Genomic DNA, 11,761 nt, shown 5'->3' with positions numbered 1-11,761 from the left:
CTTCTCCTCTTCTCCCTCCTCCTCCTTCTCCTCTTCTCCCTCCTCCTTCTCTTCTCCCTCCCCCTCCTCCTCTCCTTCCTTCTACCCCTCTTACCCCCCCCCCCGTTTCTGTTTTTGAGACAGGGTTTCTATATAGCCCTGGCTGTCCTGAAACTCATTGCGTAGACCGGGCTAACCTTGAACCCACAAAGATCTGCCTGCCTCTGCCTCCTGAGTGCTTGGATTAAAGGCTTGTGCCACCACATCCAGCTTAAGAAGAGACTTAAAGGTGATCATGACTGGAAAGCAATAACCTCTACACAATCGAGGTCTCTCAGCCGGTGCCAAGCCAGAAGACAACAGTCGCTTTCTATTTGTGAATAATTATTTCACATGCATGGAACTGTCACCTGTAACTTCGATTTCAGCCCTCTCAGTGAGTCCCTGTAGCAAGGTGGCCTGACGCCACTGGCTCACTGGGAGGAAAGAAGGGAGTTGCATGCAGGCCTGTTACAGAAGTATTGCCAACCTAGGCTAGACAGAATGTTTTGTCTTGGAGCCCAGCCAGATTCAGGAGGCAAATCCCAGACATGGACATGTTTCCTGCCATTGCTGATATATAAGGCCCTGGTACAGGTGGCTGCTGAAGGAGAGAGACAAACAACCCACGGCTTACTCTGCTCACAGGAACTCTCAGCTAGACAGCAGTGAGCAAGTAACACAGGTTGGCATATCAAAAAGCCAAGAGGGAGATGGCCTGCAAAGGGGCAGAGCAGGGCAGTGGTTAAGCCGTGGGAGTGATGGTGGCCTGTGTGTGGAGCCTGTGGCCGGTGCACTGATGCACGGGTTAGCAGTCAGGTGACAAGAGTTCCTCCACTGGAGTTCCAGCAGGACCTTTTGCTGCTTTTACTGCTACCAAAAAGGAGCCAGTGCCCTCAGCTCAGACGTTCACAGCCACAGCTGTACCTTAGAAATGACTGGAAGCTTCTATTGAGTACTGATGCCTGGAGCTGACCCAAGATCAGAAAAGCCAGAATCTCCCAGTGTCCTGCCTGCCCATGGTGTTTTTTAAAAAAATTCCATTGATATCTTTAGCAAGTAACAGAGACTATGAAGCTAGGAGGCAGAAGGTCTGTTTGAAGACCACAGTGCTCTGAGATCCAGAGCCCTGGTGATGGGTAAGAACACGAAAGCCTGGATGCCCATGTTATCTTGCTGTAGTTGGTTTACTTAGCAGAAGCCGGAGACCTGCAGGCTCACCCGAGGGTCACCATCGTGTCTGAATTGTGAGCTTTCTGGAGCTTCCCACTCACTGACATGCAATGTTATCCTGACTTCTCACTCAGTGCTCAAAGCAGCCCCTGAGAGATAACCAGTCAGCCTTGCATCTGTTCTAGCAGTAGCCACCTGTCTCTGGTGAGATTCCCACCTCCACCCCCACAGCACTCACGTTCACGATGAGGAAGTCCAGCCAGCACCAGGCGTTGGTGAAATATTTTTTGAAGCCATAAGCTACCCACTTGAGCAACATCTCGAACACAAAGATGAAGGTGAACACTCTGTCAGTGTACTCCAGCACGGACTTCACTCGGGGTTTTTCTTCCAGGTAGTTATCCTCAAAGGCCTGCAGGAAAGGGAGGAGAATGACCAGTATCCCAGGAGTCCTGATCCACAGCAAGGACTATCCCACCCTGCCCACAGACTCCGGGAAACAGCCTCAGCAGGAAAGTAGAGGTGGCAACGTGGTACATAAACTGAGACTTTGCAGCCCACAGGGACATCCAGCCCTGCTACTTCACAGGGCTGTTGGGTACAAGCGAGAAAAGAAACCTCAAGCTGGATTTTGGAAGCGAACCAAAGGGATGTTCACAGTGACTTATTTTAAAACTAAAAACCTAGAGGGATATCCACAGGCAGTCCACAAGAGAGGAAAGAACTGCCAAGAAACTTCTGAAAGTAAGTGTCTTATTTCATGGGTAATCAAGGAAATTCAAATAAAAAAGAGACGCCAAGTTTTCTTTTTTATTGGAGGCAAGGATGAAAAACAACAGAGACAATCCCAGTGTCAGCATGTCCGTTGGGCATTCCTTCTCAGGGATGATGAATGGGAGTGAAAGACAGCCAGTCTTTGGGAGCCAAATGGGTGTCAGGAAGCTAGTCAACTTATCTTTAAGGCTGTGCTAAAGACACTGGGTGCTACCAGTGTCTGCGTGACTCTTCAAGTGTGGCTTCAGTCCCTAGCTGCTGGGAGCAGCTTCAGGGGTTGAATCGAATTGAATCCACTTTGGAAAGTGTTTAATAGGTTAGATGCCCACCAAGAAGTCCAGGGCACCCACACGGAGCCTTGAGCTTATATATATGTTTGTCTCCATTTTGGACAACTCTGTGATACCCTGGAGTGTCCAGGCTCCCCTGGGATCAGCTGAAGCTGGACACTGTCTCTCAGCTCCTTCCCCTGCCCTATCCTGCTTTCCTTCTGTGTCTCATCCACAAGTCCTCCTCAATAAGCTGATGGATCAAGAGACATGGCTTCAGCTTCTTCATCTTGGACCAAATCTAAGCCAGGCAGGCATTCATAAATCTCCAACAACCATTCAACATCTTTGGGCATTGTTCACTATCTCTGTCTATTATTCAATATTCTTGACAATCATTAACTATCCCGGACAGCCATTAAATATCTCTGATCATCATTCAATTTCACTCAGTATTTCTGGCAATCATTCAACATCTCTGATTGTCATTCAAAAATCTCCAGTAAGTATTCAGTATCTCCAAGGCAGTGCTGAAGACGTGTTGTCCGTGTGAGGTGTGAATATGGGCGCTAACTGAATAAATGAGGACACATTCCTATAATGTCGTGGCTGTTAAGTGAGTTTGCATGAGCACATTTCCTGAGGAAATTTCCTGAGAAATTATAGAATGCACACATACACTTATTTTATAATATTTATGTATTCTGTGTATGAGAAAGCTGGGACGAACCACACCAAAGTGTTTTCAAAGTGAGTTTCTCTTTGAGTGACAGGAAAATGGCTGATTCCCCCCCCTTTACCTTTTTCCATAATTTCCAAGAGTTTTTTTTTTTCCATTTTACTTTGTCAGATGAAAATTCATGTTGGTTTTTTTTTTTTAAGCACTCAAAGTAAAAGCATAAAGAAGCCTAAATTTGGTGCATATCTGTTTGGTCCCATAGGAAAAAGAGCCAGGGATTGCAGGGGAACTGCTTGGCGGTGGGGCTGGGGCAGAACAGATGTTTTAGGATTTGGGTGCCCCCTTGGGAACAGGGAAGCTGGTGCTAGACTGTAGAGAGAGAGAGGAGGTTGCAGCTACTGGGTGCAGATAACAAAGAAGGAGACCTATGGGGGAAGGCCTGTGGGGTGCAGGGGTAGGGATCCACTTAGCAGCATTGGCCACTTACTCCTTCCTTCCCCTTCCCAGCACCTGTCTCTTCCAGATGCTCTTCCTTACGGCCAAGAGGCCGGCCGCACACTGAACAATTCTGGCTCTCCAAGGCAGTCTGGCATTTAGTCAGTTCTCAGGCATTCAGTAGACTGCTTTCTTTTTAGAGAGCAGATGGCACAGGACAAGGAAGACAAATGGACAGGGGGACAGGGACATGGGTAGAGCTGCAGGAGAGTGAGGCCCTAGTCCCAGCTCCTAGACAGATTCGCTTGGATCTCAGCTGAGTCTTTGCTGTGCAGCATGGCCGGCTAGGGACAGAAAGTCCCTTATGGTGTCTATGTCTACTTTGCTTAATTAGGATGGGCACTCAACACTGTCCTGAGCCTAAGTCAGTGGGAAGAGGGCGTCCTTCCTTGTTCTCCAGGGCCCAGCCTTTGGCTAATGGCTTTGGGAGCGTCTCAGATCCTGTCCCCTAAGACCGTCCTATTCAGTGTGGCTCTTGACTGCCAGTGTCAGCCTCAAGCTTCAGCTTGTTAGAAATGCAAGTTCAGCTACCAAGCTTTCAAACTGGGCCTGCGTTCACACAGGCTCTCCAGAGGACCAGATGTGAGGAGACAATGCTTGAAGGAACTGTGCGATCTGAAGAAGTAGCAGGCATGCAGTTTATTAAGACAAGGGAAGATGGTCTTGATCTTCAGAAAAAGGGGCTGGAGGTCAGGGGGTAGAAAGCCAAGGGTTTAGGAATCCACTATGGGTGAAGTTAGGTTTCACTACTGCCTAATTGGTGACATTGGGAGAGTCCTCTGACCGTTTGAGTCTTAGTTTTTCCATCTGTTAAGTGAGAGACATGCCCTCATTGCTTGAACAGTTTGTAGCTAGGTTCAGAGTGCTATGTGAGGGGTACTGAGCATCCCATGAGGTGAGCAGGGCTAAAGCTCTCCTCCCATCTGTAGCTGGGGACTTTCAGCTCAGGCCTTGGGGGCAGCCCACCGAGGCAGCTCTAGCTCCAACACCTTTGGGTGGAAGTCCAGGCCGGTTGGAGGCTATTGAGGCAGGGACCCCATTTCTTCCTCCTTACCAGCGCCCCACTACTGAGCAGAATCATGAAGATGATGAAACTCTCGAACCAGCTGTGCTCCACAATGCGGTAGCAGGTCTTGCGCACCTGCCAGCCCGTGGTCCAAGGAGACTTACTGGTATTCACTTTGCAGCAGGGACACCAGCGAATGCAGCCTGAGGCGGGGTGGGAGGGGAGGGGAGGGGAAGGGAGGACAGATGGCAGACAGGGCCCTGGTTAGCTTTAATTGTCAGTGATGTAGGCAGACTCAGCTCACTGTGGCCGGCACCCCTCCCTAGGCAGGTGGTCCTGGACTATGTAAGAAAGCTAAGTGTGAGCCTGTGATGACGTGCAAACAGCATGCCTTCATGGTTTCTGCTTCAAGTTCTTGCTTGAGCTCCCTGCCCTGACTTCTTTCAATAGTGACCATGACTTGGAAGTCAAATAAATCCTTTCCTGCCCTCGGTAGATTTTGGCCATAGTGTTTTATCGTAGCAGAGAAGGTAAAGCAGAATAGATAGTGACAGATAATGCGATAGGACGTCACTCTGGTCTGCAGAGAAACCATTGCGCTGGGAAATACATCTCCACACCATTGGGGAAGACTCCTTTCGTGGAGTACAAGAGGAGTGGCCCCTCCCAGTTCTTTTTCCTATCTAGCCCGTTAGGACTACCTCTCATCATGGCCTTGAGACTCAAATGCCCTGCCTGGTTCCTTCCTTAATATAAATGAACCTAGTTGTCTCCATCCTTATGCTCACAGATCCCTAGAAGGGTGATAAACTCTGAATCCTGAATTTGATGGCTCTGGGAGGCTATAGCCTGACCCATGCTGGACTGAACCACCACACAGCTGGCATAGGGCCTGGGTCCAGCTTAGCTGAATTCAGGTGGAAGCAGAAACGCAACAAAATGCTTCTCCCACAATTTCTACATATTTAAAGCTACCATGGCCACAATCACCTTCTCAGTAGGAAATATTTGTCTGTTTATCCATCCTGTGAGTGTTTATGGAGAATGTAATATGCCTCACTTTTAGAAATACTACGGGGGGAAAGTGGATCAATATAGACCCACTTTATGGAATCTCAACAAAGATTTAAGGGAACAAACACCCATGACCCTTTCTGGGGCACCTTCACATCCCCAACCAGTTCACAGTGACACCAGTATAGCATCATTTCCCCCTTTCACACTCAAGAGTTTATGATCTCACAAGGTGTTCCTGAGGGTGAGTTGGGAGGGGAGCACAAGGTGCTCCGACACAGATGTCCCAGCTGTTGTGAGCCCTTTTGTTTGGTCCCTGTGGATGCCAGGCCATGGCTCTGGACACAGAGGTGTTCAGGTGAGTGTTGGGTGGGATGCTGACCCTGGTTAACATAAGCATGAGGAGGTCTGTGACTCTTGTACCTTCTGTGAAACAGTCGTCTGGCTCGTCCAGCTCATCTGCCAGCTCAGGGATCTTCCTGAGGATCTCCTCTGGGTCCGGGCAGTCCACCGTGCTGCCCTCGGAGGAGCTTGTGTCATCCACTCCCTGCAGGGCAGAGGCTGGGTCAGTGAATGTGGCTCTTTGAAGAACCTGGCACTTCTATACATGGTCACTGCCTGTCTGGTTGGGCTGGGACCCCTGAAGGGCAGGTGAGCCCCCGCAGGCCTCAGGCTCTGCTGTCTGCTGCTTTTGGCATCTTTGTGTGTTTGAGACTCAACACCTAAGGCCAAGATATGCATTCTCCCAGTGGAACCCTGTGGGTTGGCCAAGCCAGGATGCAAACCTCTGGGCCATGATGGAGAGCTGGCAATGGCCCGAGACACCATAATTACACCCATAAAGATGGTCGGCTTTCAATGCACTTGAATATTTAATCGGGGAGCTGTGTTGTGGGGCCCTGCCATCCTCACAGCAGCGCTGGCCTGTAATGTCTCCAGACAAATTCAATTAGAAGCCAGTGTTAGTGAACCTGATCGCTTGGCTAATGGAACCAAATGGTACGGAGGGACCCCATCTGTCACCGACAGGCCCCTCCCTGCCTGGCCGGGGTCAAGGCCAAGAAAACAAAAACAAAATTAAAACCTACGCTCAGGAGTTATGTACCGAAAGCAGGGAGTAGGGAAGGCTAGTCAGGGGGTCCATCGAATAACTTAGAAGGGACAGGACGCCCATGGGCGGAATGTCACAACCCCCACCCAAACTTCATCCCAGTCCACTCTGTTATCTTAGTTTTCTGCGGTCAGCCTTGCCTGGGCTCAAAGCCAGGAGCTGACATTCCTCACGCTGAAGGGCTTGATAAGTCGTGTTCGTGTGGGTGAACTGTGTTCGTCTTATCTTGGCCAAGTCCAGTGGCCATCACACAGCTGCACTTGGGGCCGAGGTGTCAAGTTAAAGCCCTCAGTTTCTTACAGTGGCAGCCAAAGTACTAAATATCCGGAGCTTGTGTGCAGGTGGGCACGTGTGCGTGCGCGTCACGTGTGCGTGAGTGACTGTGTGAGAGCGAGTGTGCACTCACGGGCACGTGTGGGTGAATGCTTGAGGCTAGAGTTAGATGCCTCCATTAGTCGCTCTCCACAAAAGGCAGGCTCTCCCACTGAATGTGGAGCTCGCACTTGGAACATGGAACATGGACTTGGCTAGACTGACTATTGACTGACCACTGACCACCAAGCATCCCCTTGTCTCTGCCCTTCTCCCCACAGCACTGGGATCATAGAGGTGCACTACCAAGTCCAGCTTCTTTTACTTGGGTGCTGGGGGTACAAAGTCAGGTCCCTGTGCACGCCCACCAAGCACTTTACCGTCTGAACCATCTTCCTTGCCCCAAGACGCTGACTCTTAACAGGCATCTCTTTGCAGAGAGACTCTCCCCCAGGATTTGTAAGTGACACCACGGTTTATTTTTACCTCGCCCCAGCATCCTGCAGCTGAGTGTTCTCCCTGCTCGGTTTTTGTGAGGCTGTCAGTTCGCTGTGCACCTGTAGACAGCCTCCCTCCACCCCTGGCTGCTTTTGGTGAGAGAGCATGATATGGACAAAAGACGGAGGGGAGGCATCCCTGGGAAGACTTCCCCCGCCCAGGGGACACCTCCACTCTCACTGCTGTCTCTGGAAGATTACCTGACTCTCTTTGTTCACGGTCTTTTGTCCCCTCTTTCTTGGCTGTCATTTTCTGGGCACTTACTCCATTTCAGACAGGAACTGAACATTTGACGGGCGGCTTCTCATCTAGGCTTCCAAATAACCTTACCAAATAGGCACTGCACACAGTCCTAGACAGGCACTGCTGCACGGTTCTATATAGGCATCCCACACAGTCCTATATAGGTACTGCGCATAGTTCTATATAGTACTGCACACATTTCTATTTAGGTGCTGCTACATAGTCCTATATAGGTACTGCACACATTCTATATAGGCACTGCACATACTCTATATAAGCACTGCCACACAGTCCTATAGATGAAGACACAGAGGCTTAGAGAGTAGGAGCTGGTCCAGGTCCTACAGCCTGGGGGATCCACACTCTTTTCCCATCCTTACAACTAGCCAAGGGTGAGGTTCAGCGATGTAGCATGCTGTGATTGACCAGAGGCTGACAGATGGTCCTGCAGTTAGGTGCAGTCTTGTCCAGTTCACACCATCCTACAGTACCAACCCTTCTGACGGCGTCTGTCCAGCTGTTGGATCTCTCTAAAAAGCTCACATACCTACCTCGGCAGGGACCTGAGGGCTATCCTCTGGCTTCCATCTCTCCCCCAGGTATGGAGCCAGATCCTCAGAGGACATCCGGGAGGCTGGGCTTTGGGCTGCCTGGTGATCTTCACACTTTTGGACTTGCGGCAGCTGCTCCTGCTGACAGGAGAGGACCCACCTAGGTAACTGAGTCAATTCCAGTTGACCACTTCTGAATGGAAGAACTTTGCATGTGACAGACCTCCAGAGCTAAGGTCTTTACACGTGTACCTTACATGCATGTGTACATTGGTGTGAATTAGGCACTGGGGTATAGGTCTGTATACAGCTCCTGGCTCCATTTGCGGGTATGTGACCTTAGGAAATCTATGTAATCTCTCTGATCATTTTAGTCCTGTCTATAACATCAAGAAGATGAGATTTACTTCATGTTGTTCTTCTGATCACTAAATATATAAATGCAGGAGATTTGGCTCCACAGATGGTAGCCATGGCCCTCAAAACCTTGCCAGAAGTCAAACCGGTCATGGACTAAGGTCATTTGAGCACTCCTACCTCAAACACCTCAAAGTAACCCAACATGCCCCTGAGTTGCAGACAGCTATCAGAGAGTTCATGTTCTTTACTCCCGGGAGGTGACACTCTGGCCTCAGCTGTCACTCAGACAAAGGAATCTAGAAAATGATAGTTGATAGCAGCAGCTGCTGGCATACAAATGACAACTGTAGGGGAGAAAGGCAGTTGGGAGGGCTGTGGATACAAGGCATAGCTTTATGGCCTGGACAGCAGCCCTGAGTGTCCCTAGGGACCGTCCTGTATCCCTGTACCCGTCATTGAGCACAATGGATGCCCCGGGTCACCAAGGTTCACAAGGACTGATGTACCAGCTCCAAGCACTAGGAACCTGTGCAAGGTATTGAGAAAGACTCGTTATCAGAAGGCTCCAGGGTGCCTTCAGTTCTTTGGTTCTGAAGGGAATGTCATTTTCTTCTGAGGTCTTTTGTCTGGGAAAAATAAAGCCTGTAAAGATGTCAGAGAATGACCAAGACTTTTCCTGTTCTGGCAGAGATGAGGTGAGCCTGCTTTCTGGAGGCCTCCTGGTACTGGAGACACACCCTTAGCTGTTCATGTAAAAACCTTGGCTGAAAAAGCAGGGGAACCTGTGTGAATAAGAATGTAATAGTGTGTACCTCACAGTGGTCTGTGGTTTGCTTGCCTCTTCAAGAGCTGACTCTTTCTTCTAGGTTTTGCTGAGGTGAGTGCCTACGCTGGAATTCTGGACATGGCTTCAGCTTCTATTCGGCCTGGTTGCCTAATCCTGCCTTGCCAGGAGCTCACAGTTCTGACACTCCGGTTTTGGAAAACCTCTCTGGTGGCTAATCTACTTGGTCATATTTAGAATCCCCATGGAAACACACCTCTGTGTCCTGTACTGAATAATGAGGAGACCGTGAACTGAGCACCGGAATTCATCTCTCTCTGTTCCCTGACTGGGCCTCAGTGTGTCTATGTTGTCCTCACCATGAGGGACCGGATGAGCCTTCAAACCATGAGCCAATCGAGTCTTTCCCCATTTGAGTTGCTTCTATCAGGTATGCATTCACATCAGTGAGAAAAGTAGTGAAAGCAGCCTGCTTATCAAAAGTTCTTTCTTCTGCCTAGAGCCACTCTCTGCTCCTCCCTCTTCCTGTGGCCATCCGTCCTCTGAAGAGACTTCTTACCTGTTCTTTGGGGCTCTCTTCCTGCCAGGAGCTCTGAGAAGCCTGCTCCATATCTTCTTCGAGCTCATCAAGGTCAGATTCCCCTTCAGCAATGGGCACAGAGACCCACACATTAGGATCAGTGATGAAGTCCCCGTGGTTTTCCTTGGGGTCACTGAGAGCTGGCTTTGCCAGGTTCCCCACTGCAGCACTGACAGCATCAGTAGCAATGTGGTTCTCAGCTTTGGAGCTGGTGAGTGGGGGTTTCACCCCTAGCTGGGGCTCCATCTTGGGCCAACGGAACCGGCAGTGGCTGCTGATGTAACTGGCAATGGCCAGACTGGCCCGATGGCCAAACGCCTGAATCCTGGCCAGTGCTAACTGCAAGTTGTTCACCTCCCCGTCATCCTCTGGGGCCGTGAGATTGTCCGCACTGAAGGAGTTCAGCAGTAAAGCGATGAAAAGGTTGAGCACCTGAGAAAAGGTACGGAAGGGAAGACACATCCGTCACTTGGCACGGGCAGCTGAGAGACAGAGAGATGATGCTGTGCTTGAACTTCCTCCCTTTTACTCAGTGCAGAATCCTAGCATGTGGGAAGGCGTCACCCACATTCAGGGGGGCTCTTCCCTCCTCAGTTAAACTTCTCTGCAAATGTCCACACAGGCACACCCAGAGGTGTGTTTCCTAGGTGATTCTAAATGCCACCAGGTTGATAACCAATACCAACCATCACAGAGGTTCTCCAGCATCTTCACTGGCATAGTCTTGATCTCTCTGGCCTACTATTGCCTGGGTTGTCCCTGCCCACCTGAAAGACCAGAATCTTGGAAGAATGGATCCCATGGGCACAGCTGGAGAGAGCTTTGGGGCAGTCTTGGGTACCTACCTTAATCCCAAACCTAACCCAAAGGCTTCTAAGCCCATACCCCTCCTCTCGAAGTAAGGGATCATCCTGGCGGCAGAGGAACATTTGGAGGGACGGTGGGCTTGAGGATCTGCCATTAAGGATCAGTGGAAGGCATTTGTGCCCCAGGAACCAGGTTGGGAGACAGACAAAGGCCCTACTGTGCTTTGATCCTCTCAGCTGAGCTTCTCTCTTTACCACAGATACAAACTGATTGACTTCTGGAGACCTCAGAGCGTAAGAAAGGGGCTCTCGGAAGATCAGCAGAGGGAGGCACAGGCACTCACAGGTAGAGAGGGTGGAGATGGAGTTTAGCTGGGGTGGAAAGTGGGTGTGGGACTAATTACTTCTCCAGAGGTCCAACCCCCCAGAACCTGGGAGCAGATTGAAATAATGTAATCATCCGGGTACCATCCGGCTTGACTCCCCATCCAGATCCAAGATGAGAGTGCTTTTTACTCTCCTGAAGAAAACTGTTTGAGCTCCCCAGACAAGGTGAGAAACTTCCCTTGAGGATGAACGGCTGTGGTTCATTGAGTCCCTGGACTTGCCACACCCTGTCACTTAATCCTGCCCACACTCGGGAGCAAACACCTTTCTTGGCTTTCTTAGCTTTAAGCAAATTAAGTCTTGGGAAAGTCAGTCTCTGGTCTCGAGTCCCTCAGCTAGAGAAGACTGGATAGGAAGTTTCCTACCCTGTCTTTAAGCTCCCTCCTGGCAAGCCAGGCTGCATGGAAGTGCGCACACTTCCCAGTGTGCTGCCCATATGGCTTTGATACATTTGAAGGCACTCCAACGATTCAAGACTGTATGTGTGTATATGTGAGTGTGCATCTGTATGTGTGAGTGTGTGCCTGTATGTGTGACTGTGTGTCTGTATGTGTGTGTGTCTGTATGTGTGAGTGTGCCTGTGTGTGTGAGTGTGCCTGTGTGTGTGAGTGTTTGTCTGTGTTGCCTGTATGTGTCTGTCTAGATGTGTGACTATGTGCCTGTATGTGTGTGTGCCTGTATGTGTGTGTGCCTGTATGTGT

The 11,761-nt window shown here is 50.0% G+C and overlaps 1 protein-coding gene across 1 annotated transcript in view; it reads right to left on the bottom strand.

Moving 5' to 3' along the window:
- The window catches only part of Scn10a (sodium voltage-gated channel alpha subunit 10), an 80,182-nt gene that overhangs the window by 15,275 nt on the left and 53,146 nt on the right, over positions 1-11,761 (bottom strand). Inside the window, 5 exon segments of the mRNA XM_028767289.1 lie at positions 1,430-1,603; positions 4,463-4,617; positions 5,852-5,975; positions 8,144-8,284; positions 9,847-10,299. Coding sequence (XP_028623122.1) covers positions 1,430-1,603; positions 4,463-4,617; positions 5,852-5,975; positions 8,144-8,284; positions 9,847-10,299 — 1,047 coding nt within the window.

This window comes from Grammomys surdaster, unplaced genomic scaffold (genome assembly GCF_004785775.1).
Source record: "Grammomys surdaster isolate TR1022 unplaced genomic scaffold, NIH_TR_1.0 172, whole genome shotgun sequence".
Lineage (NCBI taxonomy): Eukaryota > Metazoa > Chordata > Mammalia > Rodentia > Muridae > Grammomys > Grammomys surdaster.
This window is presented reverse-complemented; position numbering and strand designations above follow the sequence as displayed.